The sequence below is a fragment of the Erinaceus europaeus genome, chromosome 19 (assembly GCF_950295315.1).
Source record: "Erinaceus europaeus chromosome 19, mEriEur2.1, whole genome shotgun sequence".
Taxonomy (NCBI): Eukaryota; Metazoa; Chordata; class Mammalia; order Eulipotyphla; family Erinaceidae; genus Erinaceus; species Erinaceus europaeus.
Window position 1 is genome coordinate 1,662,098 of NC_080180.1, and position 25,664 is coordinate 1,687,761.

At 53.8% G+C, this 25,664-nt stretch overlaps 1 protein-coding gene across 13 annotated transcripts in view; it reads left to right on the top strand.

The window, feature by feature from the left end:
- Nucleotides 1–25,664, top strand: part of RPS6KC1 (ribosomal protein S6 kinase C1) — a 237,226-nt gene that overhangs the window by 72,806 nt on the left and 138,756 nt on the right. For 11 of the 13 annotated variants that reach the window (XM_060178417.1, XM_060178418.1, XM_060178412.1 and 8 more), the window contains 3 exons: nucleotides 1,062–1,154; nucleotides 22,237–22,284; nucleotides 24,219–24,351. In XM_060178417.1, coding sequence (XP_060034400.1) covers nucleotides 1,062–1,154; nucleotides 22,237–22,284; nucleotides 24,219–24,351 — 274 coding nt within the window. The remainder of the gene's footprint in view (nucleotides 1–1,061; nucleotides 1,155–22,236; nucleotides 22,285–24,218; nucleotides 24,352–25,664) is intronic. The other 2 variants (XM_060178413.1, XM_060178422.1) reach the window with 1 other exon arrangement.

The window sequence follows — 25,664 nt, forward strand, 5'->3', positions numbered from 1 at the left end:
AAGGACCGCAGAAGAATTCCACGGAGCACTGCTTTCGGTTGTAAGTGCCAAGTGGCGGTGCCTTTGGAGTGTATCCGGCCTGATGTCTTGTCTTAACTGCGAGGGAAAAATGAAGACTGATGGCTGGGACGTTGGGACCATCCTTTCATTGCATGTGCTGCTTTCTCTACACACCGGGCTTTGAAATTTTTTTGTCTTTTTTTTTTGGTAGTTAATAGGTTAACAGTACATTTTCCACACCACAGATGGTCAAATATCTGAAAACATTTTCCATCCTCTAAGTCATCTCTTTCTGGGTTTTGTTGTATTTATTTATTTATACACCAGAGCCCTGCTCAGCTCTGGCTTATGGTGATGCGGGGTATTGAACCTGGGACTTTGGAGCCTCAGGCATGAGAATCTCTGCATGACCCCTATGCCTCCGCCCGTCCTGGGTTTAAACAGCTTCAGTTCTGATTCCTACTGGACTAATGATGATTGATGGGATTGATGATAGGATTGCTTGTTTTTTTCACTCTTACTGCTAGTTCTCCTGGTTGAACTTGAATCTGCCAACCCCTCCTAAACACACCCTTCAGGTCTTTAGAAAGCGACTGACGCTGAAGAACTGTAGTTTTCAAGAGGAGGGGGTGACTGGTGTTTCCCCTTGACCGGTTCATTGCCGCCCTGTTCTGTAGTCCTGCTCTTCTGAGTTACTCTTGAGGTGTCTGGGATAAACACAAAGCTGTTTCCAGTTAGAAAGTTTCATTGTAACTGCAGAGTTTTTTTGAATTGAGTCGCTACTCTAGAAAGGCATCACCTCATTAAATTTTCTCTTTAAGATTTTGTCTCCAGTGTTAGGACTTCTTTACTTGCAACTTTTTCCTTGCCTTTCCGGTTTGATTTTTCTTATTTATTTATTTTATTTTGCATTACAGACAAACAGAAACTTCCTCCTTTCATCTTCCCATTTTCTGGTTTATGATAAATTTAGTTTCCTTTGGCCTGGCATTTGCTTCAGCAGGCAGTCTTCCTTCAAGTGCCTCCCTGATTGATGTCTAATCTTTGATATCTTCCATTAGCCTCCAGGATCACTAAGTTCAAGGCCCCCTTGGAACCTAAGGAGCCCTGCCGAGGAGCTGAAGGCCTTCCGAGTCCTTGGGGTGATTGACAAGGTAATTCTTCAGTGCATGCTGACATTATTTCTTTGAAGCTTTGGATCTTAAGGATATGAAACAAAAGGAGAAAATGACTCAAATGCATCTGTACTTTAAAATAACAAAAGCAGAGGAGAAAAAGCTTTCATCCAAGCAATCCGTGTAAGGTCATGCAAAATATATTCGAGTTCGTGGAGAAGATGCGTATCTGTCGGCATGCGGCGGGGCAAGGGCTTAGCTTTCTGTAAGTCTGCTGCAGCAGGCAAGACAGGCTTTGCATCAGCCAGGCTAACATTAGCTGGTCTAGTCAGTCTGTGGTCAAAAAGAGAGGAGGGGGAGGGGGAGGGGGAGGAGGTGGAGGAGGAGGAGGAGGAGGAGGGACATCCTCCTCAAACCAGTAGTGTCTCCTGAGCCCCATCTGTGTGCCAGAGCACATGTTGGGCCTTGGCTGGAAGGCAGCTTCTCTGTCCTGCTCACAGCTCTCTTTGCGTCGTGTGTGTGTGTGTGTGTGTGTGTGTGTGTGTGTGTGTGTGTGTGTGTGTGTGAGACAGGGGTGACGCCTGTGGACTGTGCCCCTAGCCCAGGGGCTGCAGGCAGAGCTGATTGTGTGTGTGTGTGTGAGAGAGAGAGAGAGAGAGAGAGACGCCTGCGGGCTGTGCCCCTAGCCCAGGGGCTGCAGACAGGGCTGGTGTGTGGCCGCTCAGTGACTCAGACCGAGCCCCCCCTTTGCTAGCTAGCACACCGCTCTGCCATTCAGGCCCCTGCGCCCCAGTCCTCCCCTCCCCGGTCTGCTGGCATCTCAGCTGTGCCACACATCAACAGGCTGGACTTGCCAGGGAGCTGTTTGTGGGTCAGCTGTAGATCACACACAAAATGCTTCTGTTGTATTAAGATTTGTGTTGGATTCGATGTTTAGCAAATAATTTTCTCTTACAAATCACATTACTTATTTGTAAACTAGTGTTCATTGAGTAATTCTTTTTTTTTTTTTTTAAGATTTTATTTATTGATGAGAAAGATAGGAAGAGAGAGAGAACCAGACATCACTCTGGTACATGTGCTGCCGGGGTTTGAACTCAGGACCTCACGCCTGAGAGTCAAGCGCTTTATTCCCTGCACTACCTCACGGGTAATTTTTTTTTAATTATATACATTTTTCAGTTTTTAAATATTTATTTCCTTTTGTTGCCCATGTTTTATTGTTGTGGTTATTACTATTGTTGTTATTGATGCCGTCGTTGTTGGATAGGGCAGAGAGAAATGGAGAGAGGAGGGGAAGACAGAGAGAGGGGGAGAGAAAGACACCTGCAGACCTGCTTCACCGCTAGTGAGGCGACTCCCCTGCAGGTGGGGGCCCGGGGCTCAAACCGGAATCCTTACGCCCGTCCTTGTGCTTAACCCGCTGTGCTACTGCCTGACTCCCTAATTCTTTTTTTTTAAAAATAAATTTTTATTATTTATTATTGGATAGAGACAAAGAAATTGAGACGGTGAGATAGAGCGGGAGAGAGAGAGAGAGAGAGAGAGAGAGACACCTGCAGCTCTGTATTGCCACTCATGCCCCCCCCACCCCCGCAGATAGGGACCAGGGACTTGACCGCGGGTCCTTGCGCACTGCTACGTTTGTGCTTAACCAGCTGCGCCACCGCCTGGCCCTGTTCACTGAGTGCACTCTGAGCTCCGAGTCATGTGACCACACACTCAGACTGACCTGAGCGCCATTCATCTCAGGCCTCTCCAAGACATGCACTTTGGCTGGTGGATGACTTTCAGCTAAAAAGCTGGGGTCCTGCAGGCTCAGGAGAGCTACTCCCTAGCTGCCTAGAAGAATGCAAATAATAATAAGAATAAAAGAATTTTTCCCCCACTTTCTGCACTCCAGAATGAATTTCTTGGGGGCAGATAGCATAATGGTTATGCAAAGAGACTCTCATGCCTGAAGCTGCAAAGTCCCAGGTTCAGTTCCCTGCACCACCATAAAACCAGAGCTGATTAGTGTTCTGGTAAAAAAGAAAAAGGAATGCAGGTGGCTTGCTTACCTAGCCCTGGGACTGGGCTATCCCCAGCACGCGTCTCTGCCTGCCTACCCGGTGCGGAGTGTGTGTGTTTTTTTTTTTTTTTTGCCTCTAGGGTTATTGCCAGGGCTCGGTGCCTGTACCACGAAGCCACTGCTCCTGGAGGCCATTTTTTCCCCCTTTTGTTGCCCTTGTTTAATCATTGTTGTGGTTGTTATTATTGTTTTTGTTGCTGCTGTCGTTGGATAGGACAGAGAGAAATGGAGAGAGGAGGGGAAGACAGAGGGGGAGAGAAAGACAGACACCTGCAGACCTGCTTCACCACCTGTGAAGCGACTCCCCTGCAGGTGGGGAGCCGGGGGCTTGAACTGGGATCCTTAGGCCGGTCTTTGTGCTTCGTGCCATGTGCGCTTAACCTGCTGCGCTACCGCCCGACTCCCAGCGGAGTGTGCTTTCTCCTCGGCAGCCCAGTCACCAACTTCCCTAAGTTGGAAATACACAGAACAGATGTTCCTGACTACCTAGACTTTAAGCTCCGTGAGAGCAAGGTCACGGGTTTCTTGTCCCACCGTGTTCATCTGGATCGATGCCCAGCCCAGCCCAGCCCAGCACACAGTGGGAGCTCCCTTAGGTGGGCACTTCTAGCGAGAGATCTGGAACCCAAGTGACTGCAACAGATCCTACAGCAACACCTACTGGTGCGGAGCGAGACTATTCCCTAGGACCATCGCCCAGACGCTTGGCGTCTCTACCAAAGGGACAGTGATCTCATAGCTGTATCTTGATCTGGTATTTGGAGGGAAATAAATGACATGTTGTTTCTTAACTGGCACCACAACATGCTTCATGCACCTACGTGTGTATGTCTGAGCATGCACATCATTTATGTTAGTGTGTGTAATACATAAATGAATGTGTGTGTGCGCGCGGGATTAGTGTGCTAGGGCTGTGTGTGCGCGCGGGATTAGTGCTAGGGCTGTGTGTGCGCGCGGGATTAGTGCTAGGGCTGTGTGTGTGTGCGGGATTAGTGCTAGGGCTGTGTGTGCGCGCGGGATTAGTGCTAGGGCTGTGTGTGTGTGCGGGATTAGTGCTAGGGCTGTGTGTGCGCGCGGGATTAGTGCTAGGGCTGTGTGTGCGCGCGGGATTAGTGCTAGGGCTGTGTGTGCGCGCGGGATTAGTGCTAGGGCTGTGTGTGCGCGCGGGATTAGTGCTAGGGCTGTGTGTGCGTGCGGGATTAGTGCTAGGGCTGTGTGTGTGTGCGGGATTAGTGCTAGGGCTGTGTGTGCGCGCGGGATTAGTGCTAGGGCTGTGTGTGCGCGCGGGATTAGTGCTAGGGCTGTGTGTGCGCGCGGGATTAGTGCTAGGGCTGTGTGTGCGTGCGGGATTAGTGCTAGGGCTGTGTGTGTGTGCGGGATTAGTGCTAGGGCTGTGTGTGCGCGCGGGATTAGTGCTAGGACTGTGTGTGCGCGCGGGATTAGTGCTAGGGCTGTGTGTGTGTGTGGGATTAGTGCTAGGGCTGTGTGTGTGTGCGGGATTAGTGCTAGGGCTGTGTGTGCGCGCGGGATTAGTGCTAGGGCTGTGTGTGTGTGTGTGTGGGATTAGTGCTAGGGCTCTGGGATATTAATAAGCCTGTGTTTACTCAGCGGGGATGATAAGGCCAATGGGGCTTGCCAGGGACAGCTGAAAAGTGAGGGACCATTCACTTGATGAAGTCGTAGAGCCAGGGAGACAGCTCATCCTGTTTGAGCACCAGCTTGCATGAGGCCCCAGGTTTGATTCTAGCAGCCCCTGTGCCGAAGATGAGCAGTGCTCTGGTCTTGGTCTTTGTCTCTCTCTCTCTGTCTTTCATAATAAACAAATCTTATAGAAACTTACTGAAGGAGTTTGTTATTTAAACAAAAAATATGGGTTTTTTTTCTTTTTTAAAAAAGTTTATTTATTATTGGATAGAGACAGACAGACACCTGCAGCCCAAGGGGCTTGAACTCGGGTCGTTGCACATTGTAATGTGTGTGCTTAACAAGGTGCGCCACTGCCTTGCTCCTCTTTCTTTAAGGTTTTCCTGCGTAGTCTGACTGTTGAATATTTTATTCCAGCTAGAGGGTGAGAGGGCCTCTTGTTTATGCCAGAACAGGCACAGATAAGATTATCTTGAGCAAACCAGGAAGTCTGATTTTCCAAGGAGAATGGTCGTTAGGAATGACACTCACTCACATTCCCGTCCGGACACGGCTAGGGCCAAAGAAGCGCACATCGTCACAGTGTCGGCTCCTGAGCAGAGTCAGAATCGAGCCGAGGCAGGCACGACTTCACTCCTCACCTCCTTCTTGGCGGGAGTGGGGGGGGAATTCAGGCGTTGGATGGGTTTGTCCTCTAAGATCGCTACGGCCTCCAGACGCGTGCATGCGGACTCCTGCAGCGCCAGCAGGGCGATGGAGGTTGGCCCCGAGGGCATCCGCGGGGGTGGAGTGCTGCTGCTTCTCCGGGTCTGTGCACGTGAGTGTGCACTGTGTTCTCTGTGTGGAGCGTCATGTAGGTGTGCGTGCCATGTGCAGAAGGGTTGGTTACACGCATGATTTGTGACTGCTTTCACCACCCAGATGGGGGCTTCGCCTGGTCTGTTGAGTCTCCCGTGAGGGGGTTTCAGGGAAGCATTGCTGTACAGCTTGGCCATGGAGACAGAAGGAGTCCTCAGCCCGCCCTGTGTCTCGTTGCGGGATACTCTGCTGGCTCGTAACAGGCTGGGCTTTGTTTCCTGGCCTTGGGGCTGTGATGTCCCCAGCGGGAGAAGCAGGTGAAGGGTACATGGGAGTCTGTGCTATTTTTGCAGCTTCCTGGGAGCTTAAGGAAGAATTAAAAGAATAAAGGGCAGGAGGAACACTGACTTGAACAAGAGAGTAGTAATACCAAGACGTGATCCCTCCTGCACAGCTAACTCCCCCGGTTTATGTGGAGCCAGGCTGTCCTGCCTGTGGGTGTGTGTTTGGGGTTCACAGGGCAACCAGTAGAGAGGGGACAGCTGGGCCGCCCAAGTCCACCGCTACCCCTTAAAAACACGAGGATGCCCTCCAAGTCACTGCGGGACTTTGCACGCCTCTCACTGCTGCCAGTGGACGTGGCATTTTGCAGTCAAGAGCGCGTACGGCCTCTGACACCCTTGTGGCGGGGAGCTAGGGGCTCTGTTTCACAGTTCAACCTTGGGCTGTTGGAAAAGTCGTGATGCCTTTTTTGTACGGAAAGGCGCAGAACAATGCGGCATGACTTTTCCGACAGCCCGGCACAATTGGGAGACTTTGCAGGGGTTATTGGCACCGTGCAGCTATCTGGAGATGGGGGCTAGTTAACGGGTTCATGGTCTTTGAGTCTCCTAAGGAATATTCTGATGGTGGCGATGTGGCAGAGTGACCCTCAGTGCGCCCAGAAGAGCCTGCCCTCGACCCAGCGCTGGCCAGGGTCCGAGCCCCGGCCTCACCTGGGGGCGGCTCACCAAGGATGGCTGAGCAGTGTCATGGTTTCTCCTTTCTCTTTCTCTGTCCTCCTGCCTCCAAAGATGCCGGGCTGGCTTCGTGGGCGGGAAAGAGACGACCTGGGACTCATGGCTGAGCTGGGATGCAGTTCAGTCTTTATTGATGAGAGGGGATACAGTGCAATCAATCAATCTCTCTTCATTAGAAAATCCTGTCCTTTATATCTCCTGAGGCAGAAGTGTCAGGAAGAGGAAGTACGAAGGATAGGGGGTGGAGTGGAAAAAGAGCTCGAACCAGTGGGGATTAAAGGGTGGAAAACAGGGTGTGACAGGAGAGGGGACGGAGCAAAAAGAGAGTGTGAACCAGTGGGATTAAAGCAGCGCCCTGCAGGCAGGGCGGGTCTCAGGTAAAGCAGTGATTATGTAAATAGACCACAGCATTAACCTAACGTGGTGATCAGAACAGAAAGGGTCTTAGAAGCAGCATCAGAAGCAGACCACCACAAAGTAATAGAGCGAAACAGCCAGGCCGTGAGCCCGCTCGGCGGCGTTTCCGTATGCACGAGGCCCTGGGTCTGTGCCCTGGCGCCGCTGCGGCGAGAAGCGGTGCTGTCCTCTGGCCTCCCCGGACTACGCATCACCATGGTGGCCCTGGGCTGGACTCCGCCAGCAGGGGTCTGCCCTTGCTCTAAACATGGGACCCGGCACCTGTCTGTCTTTAGTGGTCCATCTACCACCTCAGCCACTCAGCCACGTCACCCGTTCCAGCACCTACCTTGACAGCAAAGTGTTAGGGCTTGGGGAACTTTTTTTTTTTTTTTTTTTTAAATAACGTCTTCAAAATGACAGCAGTCGAAAGCACTCATGGTGACAGTGAGAGCTTTGCTGTCATTACTAAGTGCCTGAGTTGGGGGCTGGTGTGACCCTTCCAAGCCACGGTCTAAACACAAGGTGCTTTGGAAATGTCTTCGTTCTCAAGGTCAGAGAATATAGAAATAATCATCGTATTTGTTGATTAAAAAATTAGAGCTTGAGAGATGCATCATCACCACCTTCAAAACAGGGAGCTTGGCAATCTCTGGACCGTTTGGGAAGAGCCGTTCTCCGTGACTGTCGCTAATGGCTTCCTGCAATTCATTCAGTCAGTTCTCTGTTGTCTGACTCTCTGGATGGGCTCTTCCCCCTTCTTTTCCTGCCTGCCGACGATGAATTTTCTTAGACCTGCGTTATCTCTGTCATGATGTCCCCAGCCTGCTTGTTGTGAACGGGAGATTGTGGGTCAGTGCAGATGTGTGTGTCGTGCCCTGTGGAGAAGTGTTGTGCTGGTGCGTGGCCCTCTGGCTGCTGGCGAGACCGGCAGCCCTGCGAGGGGGAGACTTGGATCTGACTGTTGTCTTCATAGGCACTTTAAATCTCAGATGAAAACACTTGAGTGTGCTTCTGTCACGAAACAATGGCTTCCTGTCCTTTTCCTCTGAGAGTGTGTTTTAACTAGAGGCTGTTTTCTTAGTGAAGTGTAAGAGTTCTCTCTTTATAATGGTATGAAACCTTGAGTGTGCGGGCGGCTTTTTCCCATGACGTGTTGCAGGGATGGGATGTGGCTCAGTGCACTGGGTTTGATCCCTAGCACCTCCCTCCATCCTTCCTCCCTCCCCTTCTCCCTCCCTCCCTCCCTGTTCATTGTAGAAAAATGAAAGAATACATTAGTGAAAGTGGAAAAGGCACAGCCCCCCACAGCGCCCTGCTGAGACCCCACCGCAGGTTCTCCACGGAGTTCCTCCTGTCTGTCTGCTGTGGGACGCACACACCTGGGCGCCGTCAGCCGACCTGGTGGGTCTCCTCGCAACATACTTTACTCCCCACCCCCTCGCCCACTCAGGAAGCCTCTCTGAGGCCCTCGGCAGCCTCCGGTGAGTTCTCGGGCGAGGCTGTTTCCCGGGGAGCCGCTGGCTCCTGCCACCCTCCAGTCACCCAGCGGCTGCGTTTGGGACCCAGGCCTCAGGCCACGCGTCCTCCGCCCTCATTCCAGCACTGCCCCGTGGGTGAAAGGGCCTGTGTCCGTCCTCCCTCTCGGTCACCGACTCGGCTCCCGGTGCCGAGACCAGGCCCGGCTTGTTCCACGCGCTCATCCGTGTCTGCAGCAGTGCTGGGACGCAGCACACCTCTGGGGACGCACACTGCTCTCGGGGACGAAGTGCGTGGCAGACGGGCCTCCACCCGCCAGTTGGCTTTGTTTTTATTCATTCATTCATTCATTTATTCATTCATTCATTCATTTATTCATTCGCCTCCAGGGTTATCGCTGGGGCTGGGTGCCTGCACTACAAATCCACTGCTCCTGGCGGCCATCTCCCCCATTTTGTTGTTGTTGTTGTTGTTCTTATTGTTGTCGTTACAGTTATTGTTGGACAGGACAGAGAGAAATCGAGAGGAGGGGAGACGGGGAGAGAAAGACAGACGCCTGCAGACCGGTTTTACCCCCCGTGAAGTGATTGAATTGGGATCCTTATTTATTTATTTATTTATAATACTCCCTTTTTGTTGTCCTTTTTGTTTTTTTATTGTTGTAGTTATTGCTGTTGTTATTGATTTTGTCCTTTTTGGATAGGCCAGAGAGAAATGGAGAGAGGAGGGGAAGACAGATGGGGAGAGAGAGACAGACACCTGCAGAAGCGACTCCCCTGCACGTGGGGCTCCTTACGCTTAGCGCCACGTGCACTTAACCCGCTGCGCCACCGCCCGGCCCCCCCTTTTGTAAAGTAAGTGATGAGGAAGGAGACTCCTTGTGCCCTCTGGGTTGTCAGAGCAGGAAGCTGAGCTTTGGCCTGCTTTTCCGGAGGTGGCTGCAGGCCCGAGCCGTCCGCTCACATTGGGAAGACGAGGCCCAGACCAGGGCCGTGCTCCTCCCGCAGCCCTTCCTTCCAGTGACTGCTTTCCTCCTCTCTGTGGTCGGGCCCCAGCTCGGCACAGCTCTGAGACTCACCTCTCCTTTCCGCAAGGTAGCCAGACACTCGGCGGCCCCCTCCTTTCTCCAGTCAGCTCAGTGGACTTAGAGCTGGCAGCCTGTCCTGTGGGACAGGCCCTGAATCACACGGTGTGCAGCGCCGAAGGGAGACGGGAAGAGAGAGAGTCTGCGTTCTGAGGTGGCAGGGAGTCTGGAAGTGGGGGCATGTGGCCGGGTGTGGCCCTGGGTTCCAGGCGCCACATCACGGAGAGCGCGTGGCTCTGAGGGAAGGTTGCAGGAGGCGAGAGACGCCGGGCTCTGACTCCTCCTGTCTGCCTGTATTTCTCTCTCGACAGTGATCTGTGCGGCAGGAAAACACCAGCCGTCCCTCTGTGGCTTCATTCAGACAGACACGAGGCAGCCTGGCTAGAGAAAAAGTAAAGAGGACATGGGAGGAACCCCCAGAAAGTTGTATTTCTTTTTTTTTTTTTTTTTAAGGAAAGATGAATTTACTTACCAGAGAGAGAGTTCATCGCCCTGGCCTGTGTGGGCTCAGGGACTCACAGAGGTGAACTGCCTCCGACACTGACCTGCCTCTCCAGCCACCAGAGACCCAGAACGTTCTGAGCAAGTCACCACATCGCTCAGACGTGGCGTTGCTAACTCGCCGCGTCCTAAACGTTCTCTTGAAGGGACTTAGCTAACAAAGCTACTTGGGAAAAACTGGGGAGACGGAGAAACAGGGGGGGGCCCAAGGAAACGGAGACTGTGGCAGTCAGTCCCCGACGACGACGACGACGACGAGGGAACCTCATTTCCTTGTGGGAAGAGGCCGTTACAGGAGGGAGCTCTTCCTGGGTCGCCAGCTCTGGTCCAAAGGTATCCTCCGCCCAGACTGCCCATGGAATCAGTCTTTCCCCGAGCATGGACTTGGGCATCGGCAGACCTCTGTCTCCCCAGGAATCTCCGATACTCTGAGTCTGCACCTCAGGCACCACTCCTCAGTCGGAACAGCCCCCCCCCCCCCCACCGTCCACGGAGCACCGCGTGGAGCCCGGCCATGGGCACACCTGCCCACCAGAGAATGGACCCTCGCCTCCGTGTTTCATCTGTGCGGTAGAACAGCCTGGGCTTTTTCAGAACATGAGCACGCCGTGTTCTTAGACTCAATACAATTTCTAGGTCGCATCACAACACTGTCACATTTTAATCAGCACCAGAAGTCGGGCTCCATCTGCTCCAGAGGCACAGACTCATTAAAAACATTACAAACAAATAATAGCTTCTAAAGCCTTCTTACCCACGAGGCATTTTCTTCTCAACTGGGACCAGGCGACTTTGACATTGACAACTTAGTTGGACATGTATCGATTGGCCTGAGCACGCAGGCTCTCCGTCCATTATCGTCACGTAGCCGGCCTCGTGTGGGGGGCACCCGGTGCGCCCTGCCCTGGCCCCCCCACCCCCCCTCTTTCTGTGGTCGGTGAGGTGGGTGTGGGGATGGTTTCTGTCAGCCCTGAAGTATCGGACTTCTCTAACACGTGCAAATGAGGAGGAGGACCCGAAATTAAACACAACAGACCAGACTTTTAATTAAATTAATCTTCATCTAAAAATTTAGAGCGTCAAGTCATTATCCCAAGTGAACTTGAGAATTCAAACAGGAGAAAGAGAAAAAACGGTTTCATTATTCCCTTGAACGACAGCCACTGAACTAGGGCCTGCAAACCCATAACTTCAGAGTTTTAACCTCTCTTTAGCATAATCTCTTCGTGGCCTTGGGCAGGTTGCTTCACAAAAAGAGAAAACAATAAAAAAAAACACGCCTAGAATGACTGAGGTGTCAGGATCTAGCTTTTAAAGCATTTGGATCTGAGAAGAGCCTCCTAAGTGGATGTTTTTCCTGGCTCTTGAGCATTTCTGTTTTAAACCAAATTTCTCTGTCGTTTATATTCTGCCCCTTGCTACATTCATGTCCTGCGGCATTACAAAGGCACACCACGTCCTTTGGAAGCAGGTCTTATGAAGAAATAGATGTATAAGCCTAGAATTCAAAGATTGTATATAGCGCTCTCTCTCTCTCTGTCTCTCTCTCTCTCTCCTATATGTGTGCCATAGCTTTATTGTTCAGTAAATCGCAGCCTGGGAGGAGGCTTCATTGAGGAACGGCTCCCATTCATTGATTCAGGTGAGGAGGGAGAGAAGAGATTATGAACCCGAGTGTGTGATTGAAATAATCACTCATCAGGTTATCTCTCCTGGAGACTGCCATGCATTTTGCGTTGCTCTAGGATAGAGCCGCGCATAGCTGTCTGCAGTCAGGTGAGTGCCTCCTTGTTTTGGGCCAGGCAACTTTCAGGTGGGAATTGGAGAAAGAGTAAAAAGAATGAAAGAAAGAAAAGCGACTTTTTCCTGACCCCGATACCAACCAACCTTGGTGCATCTGACTGCAGCATTCCTTCGGGTGAGCTGGCCCTTCAGTTCTGAGCGAGTTCTCTGCCTTTGGAAATCTCTTTCCGCACTGCCCAAATGTGCCGTCCTTCCTTAGCTGAGCAATTCCGAAGAGATCGACAGCACCTCCAGAAGCTGTTCCGGGTGCTTTTTACTCAGCCTGAGCCATGATGGTGACCAGCTAGGGTCCGCAAGCAGCCGTCGTGACCGCTGGTGAATTCACCCAGCACGCGGCTAACGTGAAGGTGGGCGCGCAAGATTACTAGAGCGAGGCGGAGGTTTCCCTGCGGGAGCTGGAAAGAATTTTAAAAAGTCTGGATCAGTTTAGAGCAAGCACAGACTTTATGTCTCCGTTACCATTTAAAAACCAGGAATTGAGATGGTTTTGTATTATTATTATTATTACTATTATTATTATTATTTGTGTGTGTGTGTGTGTATTTATTATTTTATTTACTACCAGAACTTCGCTCAGCCCTGGTTTATGTTGGTGCCGGTGATTGAACCTGGGATCCTGGAGCCTCAGGCGTGAAAGTCTTGCAGAACCGGTCTGCTGTCCCCCGACTTGCTTTGTGTATGGGCTTCTTTCTAACTACACAAACTCTTTGAGTAGAAATTACAAAAAAACCCACTGAAAGCAAAGGTGAATTCAGCATCACAGTGAGTGGGGCCTGATTCTCCTCCACTTCTATTCTCTTCATATTTATTTTTTATTTTTGCAGGATGGAGAAATTGAGAGAGGAAGGGAAGGTAGCAGGAGAGAGAAGGGGTGGGGTGCCAGGTTGTCGGCACTCCCGTGAGGGGAAATACAGCAGGAAGGCAAACCGTCCGGTTCTCCCTCGCTTGCTCAAGAGACGACGCGAAATGGAGACAAGAGAAACTGGGGAGAATGGAGGCACTCTCATTTAATGGCAGAAGAGCGTGGGTTTCAATAGGAATTCAGACAAAGAACATATTTCAAACATGTCAGGAATTACAGGTTTCTTAAAGGTCAGCTTGCCCCATGGTATGGGGCTGGCATGACAGGAATGGATGAGACACATAAAGGTCAAGATAGTTATTCTCCATGATGCAAGCAGCTTAATTATCCAAAGGTATTTGAGAGGAACAAAGGGGTTAAGTCATCAGGGTGAGATAGGGTAAAGATAAACAGCAGGGTAGGTATCAGAGCTATAAGGAAATAAAGTTTGGTGCTTCACTGACTGTTGTCAGAGAGGTGTGTGATGGAGTATGCTTTCTCTAGTGATCAGAAGTGAGGTGGTTGTGTGAACTCTGGGTGACTATGTGAACGTTGAGTGAACCTTAAGGCAGGCAGCCATGTGGCCTGTGGTTAAAGGAGAGAGGCAGTGAGGTCTCTGTGGGCTTGAGAGTCTGGAAGGGAAGAACTGAGTCTGAGAGACGGTTTCTCCCCTTTGCTCACCTTGGCAAGAGAGACTTACAAGGGGGTATCTTCTCAGACCTCCATCCAAGGATGGGGGGAGTTCTCCCTAAGCTCTGTCAAGCTTACACATATCCCAACAGTGGGGGGGGGCAGGGGTGCATTTGTAGCACTGCTCGACCGCTCACTAAGCTTCTCCCCTGTAGGTAGGGGATGGGGTGTTGAACCCGGGTCCTTGGTGTGGTGACGTGCACTTAACAGGGCGCATTACCACCTAGCCATTAGGAGCCGAGTTCTCGAGACTGGGTTTTCAGCATCTTAAGAGATACCACCAGCATTTTGTTTCTATGAGTGATACTCTGGCAAATGTGACCACTGCCTTCAATAAACGTCACTCTTCCAGGTGAGAAAGCCCAGCCCCCACACACCGTGTGGCTTGTGGTAGGGACCCCGAGCAAAGGCTTGTGCACAGCTGTGGGTGGCACTGGGATGAGCTAGCCTGGGGCAGGGAGGAGAAGTCACAGACAGGCCAGAAGGGCAAGAACATTGACTACAGGGAGGCGGGCGGTGGTGCAGCAGGTTAAGCGTGTGTGGCGCAAAGCGCAAAGACCGGGGTAAGGATCCTGGTTCAAGCCCCTGGCTCCCCACCTGCATGGGAGTCACTTCACAGGCGGTGAAGCAGGTCTGCAGGTGTCTTTCTCTCCCCCTCTCTGTCTTCCCCTCCTCTCTGTCTTCCCCTCCTCTCTCTACTTCTCTGTCCTATCCAACAACGACATCAATAATGACAATAAAACAACAAGGGCAACAAAAAGGGAATACATAAATGAATATTTAAAAATTACTTAAAAAAAGAACATTGACTACGCTTCAGTCAGGTGAGACACGGAGTGGACCCGCCAGGGAGGGAGATGCGGACACCAGCAGGGTGTTGGCATCAGAGATGTTTTTGGAGCAGACACCCAGAGCAGACAGAGGTGAGCAGGCTTCGGTCTCCATACGTCACCAGTCTCCTCCCAGCATGGCCGTAGGGCAGTGAGGGCCAGCCAGAGAGATTCACGGAGCATAGGTTTGCCGTGACAGCCTTTGTGGCTCCTGCTCCGGTTGTCCAGGACTGGCCACTCCAAATGGACACGGTCCTTTATGGTGACACGGAAGCCTGGCCTCTGCCGTGTGGGTTTCGTCATAGGTCACACAGAGGCTCTGGGGACATGTGGGTGGCCCTTCTCAGGCCCGCGTCAGCCAGGTGACCGACCATGCAGCCATGCCACAGAGAGGCGTTCTGTGGAGCAGACAGACAGACCCCCTCATCCCTTAGTACCAAGTCCCTGGGTGACATCTGGGTTGTGTACTGGGACCCAGAAAACAAGCTGCCTGTCACATGGCTGCCTCAGAAGCACACATGCCTCTACTGTCGCTCGTCGATGGGCTGATCAGAGCACCCCCACCTCCACATCTCACCTCGGACTTGCTAGAGTGAGACCCCCACTGTTCAGTCTGTGGCTCGGTCCCCTCTGAGTTTCACTAGAGCGCCACTAGGGGGCGTCTCGCGGCCTGTGTGTTCGCCCCCGGAGTCCCTGGTGACCTTGGCCGAGTGCTGAGGGGCTAACTGCCAGCTCCCGGTGGCCTGCATTTTCTGGTGCTGTGCCTGTCGCCTGCCCCTGGGCTCGTCGCCCCTTCTGCTGACTCCGGCGGCGTCCCTCCCCTCTCTCATCTTGGGCTTTGATGCACACGCTCTGAAGGTGGCCACCGTGACTTTGGGTAGCAGCAGATGGTGAACCTTCAGGCCGCCACCGGCGGGACCGGTGCTAAGTTGGAAAGTTAGCGTTTGATGCAGAACCAGTAGTGCATATGAAAGAGCTTGCGCTGCCGAAATCATCTTTTAATTAAAAAATTAGCATACTAGAACCTTTGCAAACGTCTGGGCATTTAAAGAAACCTGAAATTAGTTGTTTTCTTGTAGAGAGACGAGCTATTTACTGGCTTGGATCTGTGAGGCTCGTGCTTCCTCTAGCGGCTCTGCACCCTCGGCCCCCCCCATCTTTCCCCAGTGCTCCTGTAATTAAGGCAGATAATTACACGCATTGAATTAGGGGCTGCTGTTAGGAGCCAGAGGTGTTTGGGTAAGCGTTTCAACTGTGCTCTGAATTCTGGAGATCTGGGTTTCAGTACCTGGCGAGGAGGTGGCTATGAGGACCACCTCCACGGGGGCACCCCTCAGGAGTTGGTCTGTGTTGCTCCCACCTTTGCAGAGTTTTCTAGGTCAGGTGGGAGCCTGAAGGACTCCGCCCGTCTCGGGGAGGGGGGCTGCCTAGCCCTGACCCCCCCATCCCCGCCGGGTGGTGGCCTCTGGTCTGAGTCCGCGGCCCACAAAGCAACAGCCACTTGGGATGTCTGTCCACCTTGTGATGTCCCTGCCGTGGGCCAGGAATTCTGGCACTAGTCAGAACACAGCTGCAACGCCGGGAGAAGTGGTTTGGTTTGGTTTGGTTTGGTTTTGTCCTTTCTCTTTCTCCCTTCAACTTTAGAGGCCCCTTTTATGCTTTTCTCTACTGGAAATAGATCTGTGAAAACACCGCTTAGAACGGAGTGCCAGGCACCCACGTGGAATTCCCCCTTCCCCTCTCTTCTGAGCAGGCGGCCTCCCGGAACAGACCGGCTTCCTGGCAGAGGGGGACAAGTAGCTCCACACAGTCTCTTGGCCCCTGGGCCGGAGTAGCCGTCCAGGCTCCTGGCCCCTGGAGCGGCAGGGCAGTGGGACCGGCACCGAAGGTTTTAGGTTCCAGTACTGGCCCTCATTTTCTGGGAATTGAATTTTTAGAAGGTGGCGTACGCCTGTCGTCCCGGCTGCCCGAGGAGCGGCGGCTCCTGAGAGGAGGCCATCGCCATGGACGCACACTCGCGCACCTGCCGCTTGGCCGAGGGACGTGGGCTTTCAGGAGCGTCGCTGTGAGGCTCCGTTTCCACGTCTCTCCAAGATGGGTGTCAGTACATCTCACCCTCCACCAAGCTGTCAGCTTCTGCCACCAGCCCTCCACAGACACGCGGATGTTGTGAGAGCACAAAGCAAACTGTTTAGCAGTAGATAGGAATAATGTCTGATCATCAGATGGCGTGTATGTGTGTGGGGGGTGCGTTTAGAGCTGTAAGCTTGTCGTCCAAAGTCTGTGCAGAGGAACATGCCCAGCAGCCACTAGTGCAACCCAGGGGGGTCAGCCGCTCACTCCCCTGGTAACGGCCGAGTTAAGCAGGGGCTACTTTGTAGGAGAAAGCCCAGGAAGTATCGTCTTTTTTCCTTTTAACCAGAGCACTCACTGTTCAGCTCTGGCTTATGGTGGTGCTGGGGATTGAACCAGGGACTTGAGAGCCTCAGGCATGAGAATCTATTTGCATAACCATTATGCTACCCACTCCGCAGTAAGTACAGTCTTATCTGTTGAGGAAAGCTGTCTAACTTGCAGAATTGGGCTTGTCTGTTTCTCCCGTGCACTGGGCGGATTTCCTGCCAGTGTGTTTGTGTGTGGCCTCCCAGAGCAGACTTTCAGACGGGCACTGCCTGCATTCGTCCGGCGTGGCGACCTCTGTAGACTGCGGGGCGTCCGCAGACCCTTGTTAGGTAGTTGCTCTGCAGTCCTGGGAAGTCACTGGCACCAGTGTCGAGGTAGATGTCCCCTTGCATTACCCAGCTAATCTGTCTCTTCAAGGGCTTGGAGCCGCAGCTCGCTTTAGACTGGCAGACCGCGAGTGTCAGTGTGTACAGACGGGAGGGCTAGACAGAGCCAAGAGAGGGCGGCAGGTCTCCGCGCTGGGCCCTCCACACGCTCGCCACCATGATGGAGACCCCACTTGCTCCAGAGTGTTCATCCCTTTAAAGTAGCCGTCATTCGGCGCTCTTGATGTTCACCCTTCCGTTCTCTCCAGAGGTGGCACTGGGTCAAGTACTAGGTCTTCCCTATTCTAGGTTAACAGAAAGGCCCCGGCCCCTGTAACCAGCCAGGACATCTCCTACCATTGTTTGGAAGAAGAGTGAGCAGTGGCATTGTGTTGGTGGGCACAGCTGAGATAGTCCTTAAGGGGTGGGCTGTCGTCCCCCGCCCCTTCCCTCCTTTTCCAGTTCAGAGCCGTCATCCTGTGTATTACTACAGGCAAAGATGGAGTCAGCTCTTCTGTGAGACCATATGGTAACATAGGGCTGATAAGTAAGTGTGAAAAATGGAAGGGAGAAAAACATTAATTGTATCCTCCCAGTAAGGTGAGTTAATCCGAGATAATTATTTCCTGACAGTTTTAGTCATAGTACTTGTTTTATCATGAAATTAAAGGTGGTTTTAGGAGCCTTTTATTGAAAAGACAATTGCATCAAATTAGGACCAAATTAGATTTTTGTCTTTATAAAGGTGAGCAAACCCATGAGCAGTCTTTAAATTGATGGGTGCTAGTCCACAAATGAGCAGATTCTGTCTGAGGGTTAAAGAAGCTATTATTTTGTCCTTTATGCTGACAGCGTCATTACAGCCCGACCTACTGTTGGCATTAAAAAATGCTTGGCTCCTTGCGATCTGAGCGCTCGCAACTGTGGTATCAGTGCAGCGGGGTAGCGCCGTTCATTAAGAAATGGCTGTAAGCGAGGGTGAGTGAGGCGTGCACATCTGGGAAGATGCAGATGTGAAATACTGCCCTTCTTCTGGCTAATAATTTCCAAGTGGCTAGAGCTCTTGTTAGCAGCAGGCGTGCTGGGGTGTTCAGAAGGGCTCTATAAATAACTTTAAGAACCGGAGTTGAAGGTGCTTCTTTTAAAGACTATTGTTAACTAAACATTATTGCCAAACAGATGGAGAGCATTCACCAGCCTGATGTTTTTAGGTCTAATTATATTATCACCAGCCCTGTACGGCTCAGTTGAAGAGGTGTATCCAGAGGCCAATTTATAATCATTTAGCCAACACCTGTTTGGGAGAAATTGACAGTCAAAGGGCACATTTAAAAAAAATCACATATGTTCTCGAGTTTACTGCCGCAATGTGAACCTTGCCGAGTCGCCCAGGACCAACTTGGTAGGAGAGAGAGTCGGCGGCAGCGGGACTGCCCTCGCCCCTGGCCGGCGAGAGAGTCGGTGGTAGCAGGGCTGCCCTCTCCCCTGGCCGGCAGCAGCGGCTGCTCCATCTTCATTTGGTCTCTTTGTCTTAATCCACTTCACAGTTTGCCGCCGCCGAGCGAGGCCGCCGAGCGAGGTCAGCCCCGACTTGGGCGGGCGGGTGTGCCCCCGGGTGGGAGGAGGAGGTGTTCTCCCCGGTGCTTGGTGCCTCTGGCAAAGTCCCGATTTTGCACGGACAGGAGAAGACGTCCGTCCGACTTCCGTGCCTCGCTTCGTTAGGGTGAGCAGCCGAGTCTGAAGGGGCAGAGCGTGTCCCGCGGGCCTCGCGAGGCGTCCAGGGAGCTGGCCCTCGTCCTTGCTTGTGTCCGCGTGGGCCAGAGGGCCGCCAGCTGCCGAGCACGGCTCGAGGGGGCAGGTGTCCCACGGTCTGAAAGTGGTTTGTGGTTCTCCCACCTCTTTCGTTTTCCTTCTCCTGATTCTTCTCCGACCAAAGGTTCACGCGCGCCGCCCTCGCCTACTCCACCCCGAGTGGCCGGGAGCGCCTGACTCTCTCTGTTCCCCTCGGCCCGTGTGGCGCTGCGCTTCCCCCTTTCTCAGACCACAGGCTGCCTCTGCTGTGCATCTTAGATAATCTCTTGTCTTCCAGCTGCGTTTTGCTGTCAGATTCAGGTCTGAGTAGTCGACACTAACAGTTAAAGAGGAAGGAAGCCCGGAGCCTGGCGTCTGGAGGGGCTGCGTCTCTGCCTCCACCGCTTCTTGGCTCTGAGCCGGGATCGGTGAGCGGCTCTCCGCTTCCTTGCCTGTAAAATCCCACCTCTTGGTTTGGTGAACAGATGCGTCTGTGGTGTAATTCTGTTTTTTAAAGTTATTTATTTATTTGTTTATTTTGGTCTCCAGGGTTATCGCTGGGGCTCAGTGCTGGCTCTATGAATCCACTGGTCCTGGTGGCCATTTTTTCCACCTTATTGGACAGGACAGAGAGAAATTGAGGGGGGGCGGGGAGACACAGAGACACCTGCAGACCTGCTCCACCACCTCTGAAGCGTTCCCCTGCAGGTGGGGACCTGGGAGCTCGAACCTGGATCCTCGAGTGGGTCCTTGCACTTGGTACTTTGTACGCGTAAGTGGGTGCGCCACCGCCCAGGCCCCCGTGGCTTAAGCCTCTAAAATGCTGCAGAGTATCTGGTAAAAACAAGCTTCCCAGTGGAGTCTTGGCGTCAGCCTTTCCTTCGTGGGGGACGCTCCGGTGGACATGCAGAGGCAGGACCGCCACACTGCAGGCACGCTGCCTGTCCCCTCCGCCTCGGGTCTGTCTGGCTGGGGGACAGGGCTGCGTGTGGGGGGACAGAGTCCATGTCCGCATGGTGCAGACACGGGGCTGCTCTGCGGAAGGAGCGCAGACGTCCTGGCCACAGCCTGTCCCGGCTCCTCGGGAAGATGCTCTCCGCCACCGTCTCGCAGACGGTCGGCGGCCGGAGCGGTGACTGCGCAGAGGAGGCGTGGGAAACCATCTCGTGGATGGTTGCGAGAATCTGCACAACCTCAGGCGGGGCAGAGCAGCCTCAGGCGGGAGCTCACTGTGCTTGGCCCCTGGTCCAGATGGAGGGACGGTGCACCCACGGTCACTCGAGCTTGCCAGCTAGGGACCTGCGTGGCGGCGGTGGTGTTTAACTGTTGAGCCTTTACCAGAGTGAGGAGGGTGAGCCGGGAGGTGGTGTGGCGAGACCCCACCGACTCCCAGGCGAGTTGGACACCGTGCAGGCCGGGTCCTGGGAGCTCACGGTGGGGAGTAGGGGGCACTTGGGTCAGTCACGTGCGAGACGGAGACGGCGTCTCCTGGCGGTGTCTCCCCAGCTGGCCTCCCGCCCCGTCCTCACCCTTCTGCCAACCGTCCCGCGCCGGGGGTCTCTTCTGTCCCAAATCCGGCCGGCTCTCTGCGGGGGGGCGGGCTGCCAGCACCCCCAGCACAGCCTCCACTCGGGGGTCACGGCCACTCCTCACAGAGCAGGGCTGCCAGCCTCCGCTGTCACGTCCCCGTCATATTCAGGGCTGGCGCCATGACCTAACCCCCATCTGCCCACACGGGGGTGGCTGTGGGGACCGGCCTAAGGATCCGGGTTCGAGCCCCCGGCTCCCCACCTGCGGGGGGGGGGGGGTCACTTCCCAGGAGGTGAAGCAGGTCTGCAGGTGTCTGTCTTTCTCTCCCCTCTCTGTCTTCCCTCCTCTCTCCATGTCTCTCTGTCCTGTCCACAAGAATAGCAATAACAAGGGCAACAAAAGGGAAAAAATGGCCTCTGAGCAGTGGGTTCGTAGTGCAGACGCCGAGCCCCAGTGATGACCCTGGAGGCAAAACAAAGAAACAAACAAAACTTGCCCCCCCCCAACAAAACAAAACAGTCAAACCATCAAGGACAGTAGTGGTGACGACAGAACCACAACCCACAAACAAAACGGCAAACAGAGCGGACCCCAGGGCGGCGGACCCCGTTCCCCAGGGTGGCCGTTCGCCAGGGGAGGCGGGCGGGCCAGGTCCAGGCCAAGGTGAGTGTAGACCCCGGGGACGTTGTGAAGGCGGAGCGGACAGAGAGAGTGAGGGAAGGGCCAGGGCGGAGAAGGGCTCCCGGTGGCCACCCGCGGCTGGAGCTCGGCATTCGAGGCCTCCTGAGGGCGCGTTGCCACGGCAGGGGTGTTGGGCAGGGAATCGAGACCTGGGCAGGTCTGGTTGCTTGTTAGTTGGTGGCGGGGGCCGGCCAGGTCGAGGAGGGAGACGGAGAGAAGAGGAACACTAGCACCGCCCCACCGTCCGCGCAGCCTCCCTCGGCGCCCGTGCCTGTGCTGCCACGTGGTGCTGCGGACTTGAACCCGGGTCCTCACAGAAGTGAGCTATCTGCCTGCCCCTTCAGAAACTCATGTGTATATATATACACATACTTCGAAGGCTCACACATGTTCTGCAGGGAAGGAATTTGAAGTAGCTTTTCTTTCCCTCAGATGAACTCTTTCTCGGGGGCCAGGAGGCCACTCAGGCAGCAGGTCACACACTCCACTGCGTGTGAGGACCTGGGCTGAGCTCTAGCACCGCACGGCAGCCCCTCACACGGGGAGCTTTGTGGCGGGGGCGGGGGTGCGGGTGCTGTGGTGCCTCTCCTGCTCGTTGTCTTCCTCATCCGCTTCTCGCCCTTGTATTAGGGCACAGTGTCCACAGGGAGCAGTGGGAGTGCGTCGGCATATGCTCGAAGCCTCAGCAGAAAGGACACACAAAAGGAAGAGGTGTCAAAACAAGTCTAGATACCATTGATGTTCCTCAAATATAACACTTCTGTTTTATTTTTATTATTTTTGTTTATCTTTTATTCATTGGATAGAGACACATTGAGAGGGGAGAGGGAGATAGAGAGGGAAAGAGACGGGGAGACCCCCGCAGCCCTGCTTCACCACTCCTGAAGCTCTCCCCCTGCAGGTGGGGACCGGGGGCGTGAACCTGGGGCCTTGCACACTAGTGTTTGCGCTCAACCGGGTGTGCCACTGCCTGCCCCCTGTAGCACTTTTAGAAAAGGGAACCGGAGTCAGACTCATTTGAGGCAAGGCGGTTTTCGCCATGTGACTGGAGTAGATTACAAGCAGAAGCTGCCGAGCGAGCGAGTGGTGTTGGGGTGCCGTGTGCTCACCCCCCACAAGCCTTCTGACTCTCCACACGTTGTGAGTCCCTGTGTCGCTGACCTGTGAGTAAATGTCACTCTTGTCTTTTATGTAGGTTTTACTCGTAATGGACACAAGGACGGAACAGACATTCATCTTAAAAGTAAGTAAAATTGTCTCTATTGGATTAGAGATTTGTTCTCAGTTTTCTTCCTCCATATGAAAAGTTGGCTTAAGGCCCCCACCCCCCACCCCCACCCCCACCCCGGACGTTTGAATGTTCTTCTTCTTTTTTTAAAATCTTTATTTATTTATTCCCTTTTGTTGCTCTTGTTTTATTGTTGTAGTTATTGATGTCATCACTGTTGGACAGGACAGAGAGAAATGGAGAGAGGAGGGGAAGATGAGGAGAGAAAGACAGACACCTGCAGACCTGCTTCACCGCCTGTGAAGCGACTCCCCTGCAGGTGGGGAGCTGGGGGCTCGAACTGGGACCCCTATGCCGGTGCTTGTACTTTGCACCATGTGCGCCTAACCCGCTGCGCTACCGCCCGACTCCCTGAACATTGTTATTTATATGTTTGTATTCATCTGTATTTATTTGACCTTTTTTCCACACATTTAAGAAGTTTTAGATTATAGAGTTTAATTTATTAGACTAGACTCATTTCATTATTTTAATGTATGAAGTGTAGTTTCAATACATCTTGGTCATATTTTTTTGAAGACTGCTTACAGTCTCACCTTGGATTGCAACTTCAGTTCTGAGGAAGTAGAATTTTTAAAGCCTTACTATAGGTAGTTGGGAAAATGCCATCCACATGCTACCCCCCCCATTTCTATCCTATCTGTACCTCAAATTATAAATGAACAAGGATGGGAAACCTCTCAAAATTATAATTTCAGGGAGCCAGGCAATAGCACAGCGGGTTAAGCGCACATGGTACGAAGCACAGGGACCTGCCTAAGGATCCCGGTTCGAGCCCCCGGCTCCCCACCTGCTGGGGAGTCGCTTCATAGGCGGTGAAGCAGGTCTGCAGGTGTCTGTCTTTCTCTCCCCCTCTCTGTCTTCCCCTCCTCTCTCCATTTCTCTCTTTGTCCTATCCAACAATAACTACAACAATAGAACAACAAGGGCAACAAAAGGGGAACAGTAAATTAAAAAATATATATCTAAAAAAATTTCAATTTTATACTTGTGTTGAAGTCACACTTGTGACGGTGTGCGCGCGCGCACACACACACACACACACACACACACAGACAGACACAGACACCCCCCCCACACACAGACACACATACATTCTTACCAGAGCTCTGCTCAGCTCTGGTTCGTGATGGGGGATTGAACCTGGAACCTCAGAGCAGAAGCAGCCAGCAGGAGAGAGTCTCTTTGCAGAGCCCTTGTGCTGTTTCCCCCGCCCATGGCAATACAGACGCCGAACACATCCTGTCAGGTATTTGCGCAGCATCCAGAGCTGGCCAGTTCAGCTCGAAGGTGATTCATACAATTAAATAATAAATAAGTGTTTCCACTCCAAGGCTTGTTCCTCGGCTGCCAGCACGGCCGTGGGTCACGCTGCCGGTCGCGGGGACCCCTGTGCCCCCGGCGCTCCTTACGCCCGTCCCCGGGCTCCCGGCGGGCACGACACCAGAAGCGCGTGCTCCCCGTCCCTTTGGAGGACGACAGTGACCCCCGCGCCTTCCGCCTCTGTGTGTGTGGGGCGAGCGCCCCGAGCGCCCCGTTTCGCCCAGGCTTCCTTCTGTGCCCCCGGAAGCAGAGCTTGACGGACGAGACTCAGCACAGCTAAGACAGAACTCAGGCAGAGGTCACCGAGAAACGACTCCGTTTGAGAGCAGCTCTAATAAAAACACTGACCCGCATAATTGATTTTAATGGCTGCTCTGTGGCATCTTCCTTCCCTGGACCCGCGCCAGATGCCATCAGCGGCGCCTCCGGGGACGGGGACCGGGGCGGCAGCTGAGCGGCTTCTCTGAGGCCCCGGGCCGCCGGGCTACATTAGTGTGCTTGGTAAGCAGAGCCCAGCAGGCTGCGGAGGAGCCGACGGTCCATCTGACCTTTTTGTTCTCCGTCAGGGTCTGAGGAAGAGCAGCGGCCACAGCGGGAACAGAAAGACGGTCATCCCCCGCCGCGTGCCCAACATGGTGTGTCTGCACAAGTACATGGAGTCCGAGGAGGGCGTGTTCCTGGTGCTGCAGCACGCCGAAGGTCGGTGTGTGGGTGCGGGTGCGGGTGCGGGTGCGGGCAGGGCCCTCCGAGCTCCGGGAGCAGCAGATGGCGCCCACACTGTGCTGGCCTGGCCGTCTTCGGTGGCCGTGTCCCCACCGAGTCCCCGCGAGTCCGCAGGCAGCCTCCCTCCCTCTTCAGAAGGCACCGGGGTGGCGGACGGGGGTGGCGGACAGGGTGCCACTCGACAGACGTCACCTGCTGCTTCTGAGCCGGGCTTTCCCACACGCGGGCCTGAGGCGGGGCGTGGAGCGGTCCCCCCCCCTCCCCCCCCAGAGGGAACAGGTGGCCGGAGGGAGACTGGTTTCCCTTCGTTTTGCCCTTTAAACGGCCGAATCTAAATCCGTGATCTCTTATTCAGAGCGGCTGGGTCTGCCGCGGGAACCCAAGTCCACACGCTGCCGTCAGCTCCCGGCCCTGCCGAGGTGTTCTTCAGAAGCTCTGGGACTTTCAGTCACCCCCCAGCTCAGGGAAGGGCAGCTCGCCTTTCCCATCGCCGGGAACAGGCAGCCGGGCGCCGTGCTGACAGGCAGGGGAAAGCGAGTCACGGCTTTGTGGGACGCAGGATTCTCGACGGGGGCGGTGAGCTAATGACACTGCTTGTCGGCCAGTCGGCACAAGATGGCCGCAGCTGCAGGGAAGGCCTCCCCGTGTGGCGGTTAATAGGGAATTCAGGAAGGGCCCCGCGGTCCCGCAGGTATTAAGAGAGTTAATTGCGTGTGTGAATCGGAGAACTAATTCACCTTTGTCCACACATTATAGACAGCTTTTATCAGAGGATGCCAGTGCATTACAGACATGATTGAATTAGAGGTCGTGTCATGTGGTAGCGGAATGCAGCCACCTCTGGTGTGGAACAAAACAACCGCGTCGTGATGATCCATCGTAATTCAGAACAAGGTCAGCCGGATGAGCGTAATTATAGCCGATGTCCTATTACCCGGCGCAGATTAGCGGAGGCAGGCGAGGCTCCGCTCCGCTCCGGTCCAGCTCTGCCCCGGCCCCCTTCCCTCCCTCGTTCTTCCTCTTCCTTCCACACAGCACACTTGCTTTTGCTCCCGCCTTCTGCGGTGGAGCCCCAGACAGGGGCTTGCAGGCGCTCCCCTCTCCTAGAATGCCTCTGCCTGCCAGACCCCGCTCCTCTCCTCTGCCGCCGGCTGTAGGACTCGATCTGCGGGGCCGGGGCTGGGGGTGGCCGACTGCTCATCCCAGATGCCTGTGGTTTCCGAGGGTTTTGTAGCAGTGACACTAAAGGACAGAGCTCGCCAGATCCCTTTACAAGTCGGGCAGTTTGT